The sequence below is a fragment of the Martes martes genome (genome assembly GCF_963455335.1).
Source record: "Martes martes genome assembly, chromosome: 12".
NCBI classification, from domain to species: domain Eukaryota; kingdom Metazoa; phylum Chordata; class Mammalia; order Carnivora; family Mustelidae; genus Martes; species Martes martes.
Genome location: NC_137900.1, coordinates 11291453 through 11311129, shown reverse-complemented (window position 1 = coordinate 11311129; position 19677 = coordinate 11291453). Strand labels below are relative to the sequence as shown.

The 19677-nt window shown below is 41.1% G+C and overlaps 1 protein-coding gene across 2 annotated transcripts in view; it reads left to right on the top strand.

Moving 5' to 3' along the window:
- The first annotated feature begins 1523 nt into the window (after nucleotides 1-1523).
- PTAR1 (protein prenyltransferase alpha subunit repeat containing 1) overlaps nucleotides 1524-19677 on the top strand; it is a 42097-nt gene continuing 23943 nt past the window's right edge. The window contains exons 1-2 of one of the 2 annotated variants that reach the window (XM_080820515.1): nucleotides 1524-1723; nucleotides 11229-11398. In XM_080820515.1, coding sequence (XP_080676641.1) covers nucleotides 1638-1723; nucleotides 11229-11398 — 256 coding nt within the window. In that variant the 5' untranslated portion in view covers nucleotides 1524-1637. The remainder of the gene's footprint in view (nucleotides 1724-11228; nucleotides 11399-19677) is intronic. The other variant, XM_080820516.1, reaches the window with a different exon arrangement.

Sequence of the window (19677 nt, the reverse complement as noted above, 5' to 3'; positions counted from 1 at the left end):
CCCCCCCCCCCACCCCAGGATACTCTACTTTAACATATAAAAATTCCTTTAGAAATTTCCTTTATCTCTAAACCCCCAAAATACCGGTTGGCAATCACCCTCCATGACTAAAGTCATGACTAAAGTCTTGACTAAAGACTCATGACTAAAGTTTTATTAGACAGTAATAAGTGACCTTGTCCCAACAATAGCTAGCCTACCAACAACATCCTGGAAACCTTGCTTCCAAAATTCCTTAGGGACTTGGGCTATCCCTGACCCCCTCTCAACTCGAAAGTATGTAACAGGCCACGTCTCCTGACCCCACTGCACCTCTTTCTGCCCATGGGTCCTGTCCTCGTGCTTTAATAGAATCGGCTCAGGAACTCTACCTTGGCCATTGGCTTCAACCCCTAACGTTCTTTCCTGTATCAATACCCACAGGGAGTACTGTCCACTGAATGTAGTTCACTTACAGTTCTCATTCAATGTTTTATGAATTCTGCAACAAGCGCATGGCTTTTACATTCACAATCGTCTACCTTCCTTCAAACGCTCCACATTATTTCGCATTAAACAGACCATGAACTTGCTTTTAAAAAGTTTTTAAAAGATAGATCTCAAGGAGTAAAGTAAACTGAACCCAAAGCACCCAGATTTCTCTATCACAGAAGGGTGAAGGGAAATGTGACATAAGGCATTTCAAAATCCAAATGAGCTGGAAATCCAGCTTTTCTTACAAAAAATAGTTGTAGCGAGGTTAATGGCTATTAAGAGCAAACTCTGTCAGGGTCTTGGTTTTCTAACTCCGAAACCGACACGCAACCTTCAAAACACATCAAGTGATGGACAAAGTGAAGTACACTCACAGAAAATTAATTTAAAAATTTCCGTACGTCTACTATAGCCTGGGAAACAACTTTTCTTTCCTTTCTCTTCTTCTTTTAATATATTAATTTTTTAAAAAATTATTATTATTTTTTAAATGTCCGCCGAGGGGCCGAAACTGGCACGCGGGTACAGAAGGAGGTCACCGACACGGCCCCACTGGGCTCACTCGCGACCAGCGTCGGAGGACCGCGCCGTCCCTGCATCTGGGAAAAGAGAGCGAAGAGGCTCGCCACACGCCCATGGGCCAACCGCTCAGGAGGACCTGCCCCTCAGTTAAACTTTCCTGCAGAAGCTCCGGAAAGTCGGTTCCCACAGCACTTGAGAGTGGGCGGCCGGGACGGGGTGGGGGTGGGCTTCACGCCGACTCTGGCTCCGGAGGAGGGACTTCAGGACCCCTCCCTCTTCGGCCCCGAGTGAACCAGAAATTAGAATAAAATGTGTAAAACAGCGACCTCAAGTAACTTTGCAAAGGAATCTGCGGCATCTTCCGCGGACGCTTAGAACCTCGGCTACCAGAGAAACGCCGGGGACCAACCAGTCCACCTCAGCCTGGGTGGGAGGCGGGCGCCACGCCCCAGCCTCCGGCGCGTGACCCGGAAGTGCTCGGCGGCGGCGGCGGCGGCGGCGGCGGCGGCAGCGACGGCGGCGGGGGCGGGGGCGGAGGCGCGGCCAAACCGGCGCACACGCGCGCGCTCCCCCGCGGAACTCCCGCCGGCCGCCCGGCGCTCTCCCGGAGGCGCGCCCGAGCCGCCGCGGCCGCCGCCAACATGGCCGAGACGAGCGAAGAGGTGGCGGTGCTGGTGCAGCGGGTGGTGAAGGACATCACCAACGCCTTCAGGAGGAATCCGCACATGTGAGTCGCGCGCCGGCGGCGCCGCCGCCTCCGCCGCTTGCGGGGGTCGTCGGGGGCGGGCAGGGGCGGGGCCGAGCCTCGAGCCGACCTCTGGGGGCACGTCCCGGCCCGCGCGCCCCTCGCCGGAGGGGACCGATCAAAGTCCGGGGCGCCGCGGTCGTCGGCCGCCGCAGGGCCCGCTTTCCGCTACCGGAACGCGCCCGCGGGCGAGTCTCCAGAAGTGACCTCGGAAAATCACAGCGGAGCGACTTTTTTCGCTCCGTTTCCCTAGGACTTCACGGAACTCGAAGGATTTCACGCGTGTGTCCCCAGCCTACATTCGTGTAAGGTACACGGGCACGCACGTTGTGGTCCTGCAGATGCTTTGTAAACACAACTCTTCTGAGGTTCATCCCGGACCGGTAGTCGGGGGGGGGGGTGTCACCGATCATCTTTCCTTCAGTGGGCCAGTTTACTAGCTAGAACTAGTTCGAGGCTGCTTTTGACTCTCGCCCCACTTGTCCCGAGATTGTGGAGGGACTCGGATGGACCAGTGTGCCTTGAAGGTGAACAGAGCATTCACAGGAGTGTAGCTTCTGTAGGCACAGGATGCGTCTGGTGTAAAGCCCCGGAAACCTTGACACTTTTTAGCATTAGCTGATTCATAGTTACGGGGAACATTTTAACTCTTTTCGTATCCAGATGCTGCCGCCCTCTCTAAGTAGGACACCACAGGACTGACACGCGTCTCGCTCCCTCCTTCCTTTGCATGGTACTAGGAGGACTCCGGGAAGATAGCAGAAGAGACTGAATTCTTTTTGACACTTTTGCTTTTATGCAACGAGTGAAAAAGGAAGCTATTAAAAGAAATGTCTACAGTGTACAAAAGAGGAGGGAGAAGCAAGAATGTTTAATTTCCCTTCCTCTCTCTTCTCCCCGCTCACCGCAAAAGAAAGATACATGGAATCCAGTTTTACATTACTTTCACTTTTTCTAATTGTTCGTGAAGGTTTTCTTTTTAATATTTTATTTTTTAAACTGGAACACATGAATTATGCTTTTTTATGCATTTTAAACCGTAGGTACCAACCCTACATCTAAATGAAGTGTTCTTTTCCTTCAAAGCTGTGCTTATAAAAATTAAGAAGACCTCAGATGTCTTGCTCCCTGCGGTACACAATTGGAGACCTGTAATAGTGCCTCATTAAAAACAAAACGCTGCTATCCTCGAAACACACCTGCCTCTGACAGTGTCCTCTTCCTTTCCCCTTGTCACTGCTGCCTTTTTTTTAAATGAGTGTTTGGAATGTTTTCCTGGCAGTAACCATAGCGGGTACTGGGTCTTGTAAAGAATGCTTTGATGCCTTGTATATCAGTCTTTCAGTCCCTTTTTGAGAATGAGAGCTTCAGTGTAAGTTAAGAGACAACCTCAAAAAAAGAAAAAAAGTTTGTTTAAGGGAACGGCCTATTTTCTCATCACTGACGTTGTTTTTCTTGAAGAAATTGTAGCAGAGATTAGAAGCCTAATAAATACAGCAATCACAGTTTCTCTTCTTTAAGGTAGATTGAAAAAGCACATCAGAGGCGCCTGGGTGGCTCAGTCTGTTAAGTATCTGACTCTTGGTTTCAGCTCAGGTCATGATCTCAGGGACTTGAGATGGAGCCCTGCTCCTGCATCAGGCTCCCTGCTCAGCAGGCAGTCTACTTCCCCCTCCCCTTTAACCCCCCTTCCCCCCCCCCCCCCCGTTTTCTCTTTCTCAAATAAATAAATCTTTTTTAAAAAATCAGTGTTTTATATTTGAAGAAACAGACTGAGTGTTCACTGGTTTGGTGGGTGAGAGCACAGTTTGGAATACATCTCAGTTTTTCTGGATCATATTTATTCAAACTCATAAAGGACTTTAATGCCCCAATCATATTTTTAATGGTGAAAGCTCACATGCTCTCTATCAGTGCATAATTTAATATTATTAATAAACATTTGGGTCATTCAGAGATTTAAAAGTTTGAAATAAGTTGCAAATAAGGTGCAAAGAATTTAAGTAGCTTAACTCATTGTTTAATACTAACTTTCAGCCATTTTGTAGTATATATTTCCTATAATAACGATATCTTCAATAATATTACTACACGGCATCTTTAAAAATGTCTTAATGGTTTGGATTTTTTTTTTTTTTTTGATTGCCTGTACTTCTTCCCCTAATCTAGCCCTCTTACTTCCAAAATAAATAGGCTGTATTTCTGGTTAAAAGAAAAAAAGAAGACGTTGTTTATCTCAATAGTTAGTTACCTAATTACACTTTTCAGTATTATAGGAAAAAGTTTTTCATTCTTTTAGTTTTCCTTTTTTCTTCATACACAAGACAGATTGTAATTTTATTAGACATCATCTACTCCATTAAACATATTGACTTTGTTTCTGTAGAAATGCCTAGCCGGGAGGAGTCGAACATACATTGGTTAAGATGTGGATTTTATTACTGGTAGATGTGGATAGGTTACCCTATGTCAACTTCATTCTCCTTTTGATCTAGTGAGGTTGATGAGAATGCAGGAAAATCACCTTGCCCAATGTCTGGCCCTTAGCTGCCACTAGCTAAATATTAGATTTAACCTGAATTTCTGTATTCCTCAGAAAACCATATTAGCTAACTGCATGATGAATGTGAAATACTTTATAAATTGAAAAATACTGTACGAATTTTTGTATGGTTGACTCTTGGAGAATACCATTGGAAAAACAGCTGAAGGCTTGACCCAGGGACTAGCAGTAGCTTAATAAATAGGCCTATGCTGATGTGGAAGATAGCTCTGTTTATGGTGTAATTAAGGTCATGTCAAAAGTCTCTTGCCCACCAAGTTATTTTTTTATTACTGTTTAAAATATTTATTGAACTCTCACTGTTGATGAGATGTTGTAGGTACTATCCTCATAGTGTGGAATGGGAAGTATAAAACATAGTTCTTATACTCAAAGCACAGAAGTATCTGTGGTGGTGGCATTGTCCTGTCTGTGCTGTTTAATATGCTTGCGTACTTGAAATGTGGCTAATGTGAATGGGGAACTGAATTTTAAATTTTATTTAATGTTAATTAACGTATACATAGTGGCCGTATGTGCCTAGTGACTACTGTATTGCACAGTGTAGCTCTGGATGGAGACGTTAGACCCACCTGCATGAGCAGTGAATTAACCCTGCAAAGCAGCTGGTGATAAAGTCTGGACTGGAAGCATGGTGAGCAAGTGCTGTGAGAGTGTATTAGGCATAGGAGGAAGGCTTTGTGTGTCTAGGCCAGGGCCCTTAAGGGAGGTGGGTTTTGAGCTGAACTTTGAAGGCTGGGTAGGATTTATAGTCTCAGAGACAGAGCCGAGGACCTCCACACGAAACTGTAAGTTAACCCAAAGTAGCAAAATGTGATTGAAAAGATAATAGTAGAGTCAGATTATGGAAGTCCTTGACTATGTGGCTTAATTTCTTTCATTCCATGTATGCGTAGCAAAAGAGCACCTGTATTTGACAGATACGCTTCTAGACCCTGGATGTGCAGGTCTAGGCGTGGGGTGCACATATCACACATCGTCCTTGGCCCAGTAGAACAAACCAACACACAGAATATGAAAGGAGCCTGAAAGAATTAGGAGGATACTTTGAAGGAATAATAACAGAGGGGCCCAACTTAAATGAGAACCTCAAAATAAATCTTTTAAGGAAATAGCAACTAAATTGGGACATAAGCGATGGATGAGTTGGCTCAGAGAAAACAGCCTTCCGAGGCAGTGAAGAGGCCCCAGTGATAACTTTGGAGTAAGGGAGTAGTAAGGAAAAGCACATCTTTAAATTGAATTTGAAGAGTAGGAAGCCACAAGTCTGAATTGTGTTCTTACACTTTATTTTTTATCTATGTATTTAAGTAGTAGCATAGTTGTAAACATTTGAATTTGGAATCTGGCAGTCCTGGATTTGAATCTTAGCTTATCAATCAGTAACTGGTGGACTTAGACAAGACTCTTTCTTCATCTATAAAATGGGTTAAAATCCCTACCTTAAATTCCTTGTGTGAAATAAATGAAACACAGAGCCCTGCACACAACACTCAATAGACAGTAGCAGTTTTTGTAGCTGTTTTTAAAATATGTCCAGTGATACCATTCCAGTGATACATGGAGTTTGTGCTCTTTAGAATTGAGAAAGCCTATGAGGTTTCTGAAATATCTTGATCACCAGCAAAGTTTTAATTATCAGTATGAAAGGGTCAGTTCCTTTAGATATTTTGCTAACTTTACTTTTTAGTCATTTTGGAAAGAATTCCAGTTTGAAGGTGAAAAAAACCCTTTTTTTTAAAAAAAGATTTTATTTATCTGACAGAGAGAAAACAAGGAGGGGGAAAGGTAGGGAGAGAAGGGGAGAGAGAGAATCTCAAGCAGACCCTGTGCCGAGCACAGAATCGGACTCAGGGCTCTGTCTCACGACCCTGAGATCATGACATGAACCGAAATCAAGAGTGGGATGCTTAACTGACTGAGCCACCCAGGTGCCCCCCAAATAACTATTAGACTAAGAAGATTTGACCATTTCCTGAATCCTTGGGCTGTGTTTTCTGTATGGTCACTCCACATTACTGGGTTCAGTTTAGTATATTTGAGGACCATTCTTCCCTCCCAAAGGGGAGACTGGGTGATAATACTTTTGAAAATAATATGTGAGCCTACTCTAATTGGTGATGTTTCTGAAATTGCAGACAAGAAAAGCTGTCTAAACAGGAGGAGTAAAGTCAGTGTCAGTGTTACCTGAACTTTGAACTTCATTTGGAAGTCAGTGGATCTCCATTGTGAAGTGAAGCACTCAGAAAGCTGTTGGTGCTTTGTATGATCTTTTTAAGTAAAGGTGTTGGTTCATTCCATTGTGCTGTTTTTTTTGGAGCAGCCCTTAAAAGTAACCTAGTAAGTGAGCTTCGTGGTATCTGAGAATATTAGAACTTTTTCACCATCCCAAACCTTCAGGTCTTTAACAATCCTATGACATTGGTAATGTAGGTAATTATTTGAGTGTCCTTGTTAAATATCAGGGATCTAATTCTCAGAAACCTAAAAATATAAAGGACTGTAATTTAGTGGTAGCAAAAGAATCAGAAATTTCTCTTTTAACATTATTTCACAAGGAAAAAACTGGAGATATATCTGGTATTTTATAGTACATTTCTTGCAGCCATTAGAAATATAAAAATTAATTACGTAGATGTTTAATATAAATTGTTAAATTCTAAAAAAGCATTGTAGGATTGTAACAATGTGGACAGAACTAGAGTATATTATGCTAAGTGAAATGAGTCAGAGAAATACAAATGATTTCACTCACCTGTAGAATTCAAGAAAGAAAACAGATGAACCTAGGGGAAGGAAAGGAAAAATAAGATAAAAACAGAGGGCGGCAAACCGTAAGAGACTCAAATGTAGAGAACAAACTGAGGGTTGCTGGAGGGGAGGTAGGTGGGAGGATAGGCTAAATGGGGGATGGCATTAAGGGGATTCTTGATGTAATGAGTACTGTGTGTTATATATCAGTGATGGATCACCAAATTCTACTTCTGAAACTGATACGACACTGTATGTTAACTAACTTGAATTTAAATAAAAATCAATAAATAAAAAGAAAAAAAAACATTGTAGGAGAGCATGTCCACTATAATACCACTTCTGTAAAAACACTTAGAAAAAAAGGGTGCATATCCAAACAGTAGTGTAGACAGATAGACAAAGAGACTTTTAGTTTCTACCCCCCATCTCGAGTTTTCTAACTTTTCTTGCATATAAAATTAGAATTTAAATAGCAAGAAATCTAGAAGGAATTTATCTAAATCCTGCTTGCTTTCACTGATGTTTTTTATCTTCAGTGTCTTGGGTTTGGGGCTGACTATTAAGAGATCCAGATTTTTAACTTAGCATTAGCGGTGTGACCATGTGATCTTGGGTAATCATCTTAACCTCAGTTTTCTTGTCTGACAAAATGAGATACTGGGGGGAGTGAGGTCCCTCCCAATTTTAAAATGATTCTAGAATCCTATTCTAAATTGTGTGAAAAAAAAAGTGGACTACGACCTGAGGGACTCAGCATAGGAGAACTCTGAAGTCAAATACGCTGTTAACTTGGAAGCCTATTGACCTACCTATCTTCATCAAGTACAGATTATATTTTTAGGAAGCAGCAAAGCACTGTATTTTAGGGTCAAATCACTTGACAAAGGCTTAATGTTTTTGCTTCACCTTGCCATCTGGTTTTGTTTGTTTGTTTGTTTGTTTAAGATTTTATTTATTTATTTGACAGACAGATCACAAGTAGGCAGAGAGGCAGGCAGAGAGAGGGGGAAGCAGGCTCCCTGCTGAGCAGAGAGCCCAGGGCTCGATCCCAGGACCCTGGGATCATGACCTGAGCCGAAGGCAGAGGCTTTAACCCACTGAGCCACCCAGGCACCCCCATCTTGCCATCTGTTAATCAAATAACTTTTCCGGTTGGCCTCAGTCTCTTGACTGAATTAAAGATAATACACTGCATCTTTGCCTGTTACTTCACAGCTCACCACATGCTTTACCTTGTAATATTTGTTCTTCCTAAGAGGCATTATTATTCCTCAGATAAGGATCCCGATGACAAGTGGCTTGCCACATTCCCATTTGACTCTTAGTGGTAGAACGGAGGCTAGCTAGAACCCTGGACCTTGGAAGATTGACTACTTTTGTCTACATCCTACTACCTCTGATGTTTTGTTTTCCCTAGTGCTTTACTTTCCGTGATATGGCCACTTCCATGAGAATAACTGTCAGGTTTCTCAGTCAGAATTTGAAAGCTGGAGGAGACCTAGTAGTCCATTTCCCTTATTTAGAGTTGTAATGCAGTTCCACCATTTTACAAATGAGGAAATTAAGGTCTGTAGAGGCCAAATGATAGATAAGGCCAATGTAGATGAAATCCTGACAGAGCTAGGACTTGGATCCATCGCATTAGAAGGAAGTCAGAGATAATGTTCTTTTGGAGAGTCAAGAAGGGATATTCTTTGAAAACCATTTATTTGCATATTTTCACTGAAGTGCATGATAATCAACCTTTCAGGAGCAGTAACTGAGCATCTGCTGTATCAAGACATTATTGTTTTTTTAAAATTAGTTCTCGGAAGAATGGTACCCAACTAAAGAAGTGTGTTTTTTATTCGTGCAGATGGCTCTGTCCTTTCATTTAGGTACTGAATTAATAACTGGACATTTTATTTTTGGCGTTAATAATGAGTAAGGCAGGTTTTTACATTGTGAATTTCAGTAACTGCTCCTCCCTCGCAAATGGACTCTACCAAAAGGTAGGATCTTTTATTCTTGTTTATTCTTGTTACTCTAGCATTCATATTGTTGACTTAGGCAGTTAGTTCTTTGAAGTGTTGTAAGTGGTTATTAGATCTCAGAGAATAGACTTTCTTAAAATAATTACTCTGTTTTCTTCAATTCTAGCTTAATTTTTTAATGTTCTATTTTATATAGTAAGACCTGAATACCAGACAATACCAGAGATACAGGCAAATGCTCTGGACATGTCTAGGTGTCCTAATGGTGAATTAGGTAGATGTCACATTAACCAAATACAAATGCAAAACATTTTGAAATACCGGATGTTGAGCTCAGATGTGCTCAGTGTTGTTTCATGCTTCCTACAAAACTTTGTACTACTGGAATGGCAAAGTGTTAACATTTTATTATAGATATTGATACAGTTTGCATCAAAACTATCAGTACTTCAGAGGCTGGGACCACCTTGTTTTATTTTTGCATTTTCGGGACTTAACATAGTACTCAGTACCTTCTGGTACTCAGAGAATGTACTGATAGGATATATTAGAACACCTCTGAATCAGCTGAGCCAGTTGTCGAGACCAAAAGCCTTAGGTCTTAAAATCTACTTCAAGTGAAAGCAGCTTGAACGAATGGTTAGTGACTTAACCTATAGAGAACTTCGTTTATCGATGGGTCCCTGTATCATTAATGAAGTGATCAGTAGAAAGTACGTTATGTCTGAGCTATCTAGTGTGGAGTTTCCAGGAGAAATTCTATTGTAGTTCCACAGCTTCCCACCAATTTGTGATGGTGGCCTAACAAAGAGGGCTTTTCTTATAACCTGTAATTGTACCTGTTTCCCCCTCTTGTATCTACCAAACTACTGTGTTCTTGGTTGGAGAATTCCAGGGACGTAATAGAAAATGTCATACATAAGCTCTGAAAACCGGTTTTTTATTTCTTTAATGTAGGCAGTTATCATAACATCTTTGTAATTGAAAGGCGTGTGCAGTTTTTGGAAAAACATCTTTATGTTTGCTGGTTCATTTACTCTGTATGTTAGCTGCTGTACATTTATTAAATTTTTGCCTCGAATGTAAATTTTCAATATAAGGGGAGGGGGATTGAAGGACATAGATGCCACCTTAAATGAAAATGACCTAAATTCTGAAATGTATTTTGTGTTTTAGCAACATTTATCAGTGTGTGTGTTTTTTTTAATTCAATGATTTATGAAAGATTATAAAGAAGAAAAAATGGCCCCCAATCTTACTGAAAAGATAACTTTTATTGATAATTTGTTTCTCCTCTGCATAGATTACGAGGCAAGTGTAAGTACATTTTTGACATATTTTTAAAATGGAAATAATACATACAAATGATTAGAAAATCTAAACTGTATAAAAATAAAATACTTTGTCTCCCCCCAAATTTCTTGGGCTCCTTCTTCAAAAAAAATTATACAAAATGCTATATACTTAGTATTTTGCTCATTTTCTGATTTTATATGTCTTGACAGCCTTTCCATACCAGCGTATGCAAATCTGTCTCTACCACCTCTACCTTGTACACCTCTACCACATGGAATACCCTATGTATTCTACTCCTCTTATACTGATACATAGCTAGATTGTTTCCAGTTTTGTTGCAGTGTTGCAGTAAACATCCTGTTGGCATATTTTGGTATAGGATAGTTTCTGAGCAGTGGAATTACTGGGGCTCAGAGTATATGCAATTTAAAATTTGGAAGACATTTTCAAAATTATATCGAAAGATGAGTTTTCATTTTTACCAAAAAGTCAGCATACTAATTTTTCCATACTCTTGTCTGTTTTAAAAAACATTTTTTAAATTTCTACTAATCTAGCAGGTAAACTAAATAATATTTTTAAGAAAGGGAAATATGGGAGCGCGTGGGTGGCTCAGTCAGTTAAGTGTCTGACTCTTGATTTCAGCTCAAGTCATGATCTCAGAGTCCTGCAATTAAGCCCACAACAGGCTCTCTGCTCAGCAGGGAGTCTGCTTGAAGAGTCTCTCCCTCTTCCTCTGACCTTCCTCTCTCTCCCTCTCCCCCCACAAAAAATAAATCTTTAAAAAAAAAAGAGAAAGAGAAATATGTTACTTTTCTTTTTAATAGTCTGTAGGATTTGAAAAATGTTGAAAAAACAAATAGTCTTATCTTTAATTCTTCATTTTGTTTTACATATTAAGAGATGAAATTGGCCTGATCCCATGCCCTGAAGCTAGGTATAACCGGAGTCCCATAGTCCTGGTTGAAAACAAACTTGGTGTGGAGAGCTGGTGTGTCAAGTTCCTCTTACCATATGTCCACAACAAGCTCCTTTTGTACAGAACAAGAAAACAATGGCTGAACAAAGATGGTGAGTATGAACTCTGTCCTCCTCCTTTGTTTTTTAGAAACCACATGGAATACAGGGGGAGGAACCTTCTCTGGGTGTTGGCATTCCTGGATTTGGGTTCTGGCTCTTTCATTCGCTGCCTGGGTGGCAGCTTAACCTCTCTGTCAGATGAGGAGTTTGAACCTGTCAGTAGTTTCTCGTTTTGCCTCCATGGTGATACAGGATTCCAGGCTACCTACTGCAGCCTGGACAGTACATCAGAGCGGTTCTGATTTTACCTTTTTAAGTATCATGGTTATTTATAAAATTTTATTTGAAGAAGACATCCTATGGCCGTAAAAGAAAGTTGGAAAAATACTGAAGAGGACTCTAGTTCCTTCAAGCTCAGATTCTCTGGCTTCTAATCCTTTAGGAACTCTAAAAGCAACAGATCTCATTTTGGTAGCAGACCAAATGGGATAACAGAGAGATGATGGTGTTAGTCACACTGTGACCCAGCTCAGTGATTTCTGGAGGTGCTGTTGTGCTGTCAGTCCCCGCTGAGCTTTGGGCCCTCTGTGTCTTCTTTCTATGCTGATACAAGCAAAAGAAAACCATCCCAGCTTCCACTTCTTTTGCTCCTCGGAGACGGTTCTTGCTGCACGGGACAATCTCTGTTCATCCTACCTGGTCTCTTTTCTTAGCTTCCCCCCCCATATGAGATATTAAGCACCCATGTGCATGAATTACCTTTGCTTTTTAGGTAAAAAAAAAAAAAAAAGTAGAATACTCATCTATGTTCTTAACTGTTTTTGTAAAGCTGCCCGTTCCTATATACAGCCATACCTTCTGAAGTGCTCAGTATGCCTAGAGGCTCATTTTGAATAAGAACTTTGTTTCCTAGAGAATTTTAACTACCAGTTTGGTAGCCATTACCATGAGCCTACTCCTACCAGAAGCTGTTCTAAGTACTGTGGGGATGAAAAGATGAATAATACGTGTTCCTTTTACTCAAGAAGCTTACAGTTGGGTGAAAAACAATCTCTTTGTGGAGTGTTGCCAAAGGCATGACATACTGATTTCCTTGTATTACTCTTAGCATTGTCCTTAACATACTATGATAATAGCACTTTTCTCTGTTTAGACCAGTAGAAAAGGAAACTGACTTGAAGATTTAATGTGAAATAGTTTCTGTTTTCTGTGTGTTTCACTCAGTCAGTCCTCTGATACATATTTCTTGTAAGACTCTGCCTACGGAGGCACCTGGGTGATACAGTGGGTTAAAGCCTATGCCTTTGGCTCAGGTCATGTTCCCAGAGTCCTGGGATCAAGTCCCGCATCGGGCTCTCTGCTCTGCAGGGAGCCTGCTTCCTCCTCTCTCTCTGCCTGCCTCTCTGCCTACTTATGATCTCTGTCTGTCAAATAAATAAATAAAATCTTTAAAAAAAAAAAAAAAGACTCTGCCTACGTTTATGGCATAGCTTAAGTTTGTGGCATAAACTTAAAGGAATAAGTTTAGTCGTAAATTTAAAAGTAGGGACATTTATGCATTTTTAGGCCCTCTTTCATTCTCCCTTCCATCTCCCTAAAGTGGATAGTTTGTTTATGAAACCTATAGTAAATTTTAGTAACATTAAGGTATAAAGTAATACCATATGAGTCCATCAAGGTTGTTTTTTTGTTTCGGGAGGGTTTTTTTGTTTTGTTTTTTGTTTTTGTTTTGTCAGATAACAGCTGTATTGTGTATGTTCGTGCACACAAAAATGTATAATTGAGCCAATACATAACTAGCTTGGGGAGGTGGGGAGACAGATGATGCTCTGGTAGTAGAGAAGAAACAGTATAAATTTTTTAAATGTCAAAGGCTACTGTTAATGTTGTTTCAGATCATCATTTTTTGCCCATTCATGTATGCTAGCCTAGCCTGCCCTCTCCCTGCAGCCCTCCAGGTCCTTCTCTCCATTTCCCAATGTCTTATCTCTCTGGACACTGCCCTGCAGACTTTGCTGAGTCTCCTCATCGTGAAGTTTTAGTCTTGGTAGGCCCAAGAAGACCCATGCAGAAGATCAAATGGTTAAGCTCACTCACACAAATAACTAGCATCTAAATTTTGAATTCTGGCGCAACTGTGTGTGAGTACAGAAGCAATTTGATATTATTTTAACTTATATCTTCATGGAAACAGTTTTTAGTTTCCCATTTTTGGTGCGTGGCAACAGCGTAGTTTAGTGTAGTATCACATACTACTCAGGTTGTGTATTGTATTAACAGTTAAAAACATGGAAGTGAATTTCTAATGTGACAGAAAAAAGGTACCTGAAAATGTTGATTAACATAAGAGAATTCTGCCAGACTTGTTAACTAAAGCAGTTATTACACAGAGGTGAATATTGCTAAGGAAAAAAGGGAAAAGTATTAGAAAAAAGCAGTTATTGTGAAAATGCTATACCTTTAAAGCTGTTTTTGTAGAAAACATATATAAGAAGAGCCAAGTGAACCAAAGCTCTCAGTTTAAGGATTTCAGAAATGTCAGTGTCTGTGTTTGATCATGCCCAAATCCTAGGCATCACCTAGGAATGTATTCTATGACTGAAGGTGACCTTTATTCTTGGGATAGATTTCTTTCTTTTTAACCGGACTGAATTCATGCTCTCATTAATGTGCTGAATTCTTTAGATGTTTGGAAAGCATCTGTACTAGTTAGAGTTCTCCAGAGAAGCAATCAGAAAATTTTATATAGAGAGAGATTTCTTGTAACAAATAGACTAACATGATTGTGGAGGCTGAAAAGTCCCATAGTCTGCTTACTTCAAGCTGGAGACCCAAGAAAGCCAATGATAAAATTTAGCTTGAGGCTGAAGGCCTCAGACCCCAGGGGAGCCAAAGTTTTAAATCCCAGCCCAAAGGCCAGAGAAGATTAGGTGAGTTGTCCGAACTCAAGCAGACAGGAAGCAAAGAGGTTTGGGCAAAGACCTCTTGGTTCCTCCTTTTGTTGCAGACAGGCCCTCTACAGATCGGATGATGCCCACCCACATTGGGGAGGGCAGTCTGCTTCATGGAGTCTGCTGATTTCAGTGCTAATCTCACAGCCACACTCAGAAATAATGTTTACTAATGTTTAACCTGGACACCCTGTAGCCAATCAAGGTTAACGATAGAACCAAAGTTAACCATCACAGCATCCCTCTTCATTACTTAGAGACTGATGTTTTTTAAGTCTGCTGCAGTGGTAGCCATATTTGGTTTGGGAGGGGAATGATACTGTAATTCTGATTTTTGAGAAATCCACAACAAAAATGAAGCAAGAGAGAAGTCCACAGCATTGGAGTCCTCATTGAGTAGAGGAGCTCTGTCCCGCACTTGGACTGTGTTCAGGTGTGTCCTCCCATCATTTGCGCTTGCTGCTCCCTCTTTCTCACAGCCTCTGCCAACTGTGTTCTCTCTTTACTGGCCATCTTCTGCTCTTCGTGTCTTCTTTCTCACCTGGACAATTGTGATGACCCCATAGCTGGTCTGCCCGGTTTTCAGTATCTTCTGTAGTCTGTGTTCATCATGCCATTAGCCAATCATTTCAAATGTACTTCTCAGCAACACTTCTTAGAAACACAGTTTGAGAGATGCTTTTCTGAAATACGCATCTGTGCATCTTATTTCATGATGCCTATAGGGTCAGGTTGGGGTTCAAACTCCTTGGTACGGTATTCGAGGACCTTCACAGTCTGTCCCCAGCCTTCATTACCAGCTTTTCCTCTGCCTTACGTTCAGCATCAGAGCTTGTATATTCTCAACTTCTGATGGCAGCTCACAGATAGATTTTGTTTTGGCTCATAAAATGTTTCTTAAACTTTTTTTAATATGTTCGGTAAACATTTCAAGTCGGGATGAACTTTGAAAGTTCAGATGGAAATCTGGATTTGTCTTCACTTGAAAAATCAAGAGTGTTGGATACATAAATTTCCGCACGGCAACAGTTGGCTGGGTTCTCCCAGCCTCTGCTTTTCTTGACGGGGTAAGCCTGTTGCAGTTTGCCACAACGTCCTCATGTCCTTCAGACACTAAGGCAGAGTGTCAGTTGCTACTTATATCAGGTTTGCTTTGCTACTTTTTTGATGTTCATTTGAATGTAGAAGCATCAGAGTCTGCAGCATTTGACATACTTCCCAGCCACAACACACTCTGTGCCATCCTTGGACTTCACCGTGTCCTCCTGCTTTACTTCCATGCCTTCGCTGAGGCTAGGTTCACATCTTATGCTGTCACCATTGTTGTGATTGGCAGTGCGCGTGCGCACACGCAAAAACTGTTTGACTACTTCGGGAAGCCAGGATTACATCTCTTCAGCCCTACAGGAGTCCTTTATTCAGATCGCTTGCAAAGTAGCACTTACCACATATCATCGTAGTTGATTATTTAAACATTTTCCCCAGGTAGATTGCGAGTTTGTTAGAAAGAGGGATTGTGGCTTGTCTGTCTTTATGTCCTCAGCTCCTTTATGTTTTCAATAGACATTTGTCAAATAAGTAATGAGAGTTTGGTAAGCAAGAGGATTTAGCTTAGTCTGGCTATCGATTCAGTGACTGTATTCTGTAATGAAAGGGCCTTTCTTGTGTTTATCACATAGCTTTATCTCAGACCTCTCTTCTTGTGGTTACCAGAATGTATTTTGGAGAAGGAGGTTAACCAATCCACACGATCTTGGACTTATTTCTAGAGGCATGGAAACATATCTCTGTCAGGGACAGTTGGCAAATGCAATGACCATTACGAGGTGACTGCAGGCTCTGGGCCATTTCTGGAAACTCATTGTTGCTAAGAAAGAATTGATTAGTCTTCGACTTTTCCTTAGCATCCTTTTGTCCTCTCCTTGTCACAGTTGGAATTGAGCTACTTTCCTTGATTCATTTTCTCCTTGTGATGTGATGATGAATTAGTCATATATCGGAGTGGTTTAACAAAGGAACATTTGTTTGCTGGTATGTGTTCTGGTATTTGTAGAGAGATCTGTTTAATTTTAAAAGACCATAGGGACATCAGTACCTCACATCTTCTGGGTAACAAAGAATATGGGGTATGGTTGATAAAATGTAGAAGTAAAATAGTTTTAAAAAGTTAAAGTAAAATAGTTACCGTCAACTGTCGATCATACATGTTTATCTTTTGATCTTGGTTTGGCCCTGACTTGAAGAGGACAAAGTAATTGTAGACAGTGTGCTAGAGTGGAAAGAACATCTGCTTTGAAGGAAAACATCTAGATGTAGACGTAGTTGGTCAGCATGCTGAAGTCACTTAGCAGTGACTTAAGGCAAATTATTTAACCTCTTCCTATTTCTTCACCGAAATAAGGGAATTGTAAAAGGTTTCAGAGGGTTGTTGAGAGGATCACATGAGTTAGTGTGTCTAAAGCACCCAGGGAGGTGTGCCACGCATACTAGGCTCTCAGAAAACACGAGTTCCTTTTCTGATTTAACCAGAACCAGTGGGGAAGAAAAAAAGAAAAATACATGTAATTCAGGAATGATTCTTTAATTATGTCCAATATTTCTAAACCGGTTGCTTCTCTTTCTTTGGCCCTTTCCCGTCTCTGATATTTCGCTTCACCCTTGCCTCTTGGATCTGACTGGAATGCTTCCTGAAGGAGGTCCTGTCTGAACTTGAGTCCTGCGTGGGGAGGACTTGGCAGTTTGTCAGACAGGACGGGAAAAAGGCTTGTGGCTGCAGGTGTTTTATACACAACCTGTGAGGCCGTCGATGTCGTAAATCCTGAGATTCTTAGAAGCTGAGGAATGAGCTGCCGAGCAGTCACTGCTTAGCCCGCGTAGGCGATTGTTTTCCTCCCTCTGGTGGCATCCAGTCCCAGTATAGCTGGCGGAGCTGGGCTAGGAGGTACAGGCTCGGATACTGGAATTATCGTTGCGTGCTTAATGTGTGTCAGGTATTGTCCTAACGCTTCGTGAGTGTGAATCATGTAAGACCCATGAGGTGGTGCTATTATTAGCTCCATTTTACATCTGAGGAAGACACAGAGGCACAGAGAGGTTAAGTGCCTTGCCCAGGTACTTCCTGGAAAGTTAGACCTGGGCTTTGAATCCAGCCATTGCTGATATCCTAGAGGTAGGATGAGCCCCGCTGGTAGAGGAAGGCTTCTTTTGATTAGCTTTTCTTTCCACACAGCCACAAAATGAAAAGTGGCAACTTGGGTATTTTCTGTGTTTACTGGTTTCTGCCTTGTCCTGCCTCACAGAAGTATCTCTGTGATGGAGGAGGAACTTGCCTTCACTTCTGAGTGGGGAAGGAGAGTCGTGTTAGAAGTGTAGTTGACCCTTCTGCAATGCAGGGATTACAGCACTGGACTCACCCTGCATAGTGCATTCAAAAATCTGCATATAACTTCTGACTCCCCAAAAACTTAACTAGTAACAGCCTGCTGTTGATAGAAGACTTCCTGATAACATAGTCAACACAAATTTTGTATGTTACATATATTATTTACTGTATTCTTACAATAAAGTAAGCTAGAGAAAAGAAAATGTTAAGGAAATCATAAAGAAGAGAAAATACATTTACAGTACTGTACTGTATTTATTGAAAAAAATTAGCAAATGGACCTGTGTGGCACAAACCCATGTTGTTCGAGGGTCAGCTGTTCAAACAAATGGCGACTACCTTTAGTTACACACATTTATTTTTTTTAAGATTTTATTTATTTATTTATTTGACAGAGAAAGAGTGAGAGAGAGCATGAGAGGGGTGAGGATCAGAGGGAGAAGCAGACTTCCTGCTGAGCAGGGAGCCTGATGGGGGACACGATCCCAGGACTCCAGGATCATGACCTGGGCCAAAGTTAGTCGCTTAACCAACTGAGCTGTCCTGGTGCCCCCACACATTTCTTTTTAATGCCAAATAAAGAGAGTCCAATAAGTACCAGGTTACCTAGGTAGTGTAATGGATTTTGAAAAGTTGTATACTTGAAAAGAAATTCTAGAAGTCTTCCCATCATACAGAAGGATTTCCATTATCTATTTAATACGTGGGTTTTTCTCATTCCTGATTTTAAAAGTTTAGAAGTTTACATAGTTTCACTGTAAAAACAACGGCCTTATTTCTGATTTCTTTGATTAATGTTGAAAGTATTCATTTTTTGGTTGGTAAGTAGCAATGGTATTTCGTTGGACAAATCTTTGGTTTGGTTGAGCATTTACTATGTGTCAAATAACTGGAGAACTGGAATGTATCTCATTTGGTTCACAACAGAGATTGACGTTCTCATCATTCTTGTTTCACAGATAAGGAAACTGATGTTCGCAAATGTTAAGTTACATAGGCAATTAAGTGGAGAAGCTGGGATTCAAACCCAGGTGCCATGGCTTACAAATCCTCCATGCTGTCGGTACGCATGGAACTTTTTGGACAGGGGCCATATTTTTCTCATCTATGTTGAGTGAATGAGTAATCTGAAGATGTATTAGAGAGGACCTGCCTCCAAAAAGTGTAGTCTCATCAAGAAGAGATTATTTATACAGTATCAGTAATAAAGTAAGATACTCACGAACATAGAAATGAAGATTGCTTCCAGGTAGGTAGGTCAGGAGAGACTTTATGAAAAAAAAAATTTTTTTTTTTAAATATTCAGATATAGGAGGACATTTCTGGCAGAGAGAGGAGCAAACAGGTAAAGCTGATTATCCAGAGAAGGTAGTCAGATAGGAGTTGTTTTTTTTGTTTTGTTTTGTTTTGTTTTTAAGATTTTATTTATTTATTTGACAGACAGATCACAAGTAGGCAGAGAGGCAGGCAGAGAGAGAGGAGGAAGCAGGCTCCCCGCTGAGCAGAGAGCCCGATGCGGGGCTTAATCCCAGGACCCTGGGACTATGACCTGAGCCGAAGGCAGAGGCTTTAACCCACTGAGCCACCCAAGCGCCCCCAGATAGGAGTTGTTTTTAGAGAATGGTGGGGTTTGGCTCAGGTGGAGTATAGCACATGGAGGGCAGGTAGTAGAAGGGAGGCTAAGAAGGAGATTGTGGGTTCTTGTTTTTGACCAGGTTCTAGTTTTCTGGTACATTTCTCCAGTATCCCGTGCTGTAGTCAAATTCTGATACCCACAGTCTCTTGGAGAGCACCCTGTGTGACCTTCCGTGCCTCTATCCTTGCTCATACTTTTTTCCAGTCTGCAGTGCTCTTTACCACTTTATTCATTTATAGACTTCCCTTACTCCAGTAAGAATTAATTTCAACGGCTTTGGTGGTTCCCAAAATATGGTACATGTTTCCAATTCATCATTATTTCATTTTGTCTTATATAATTCTTTGTATGTTTTCTCCAA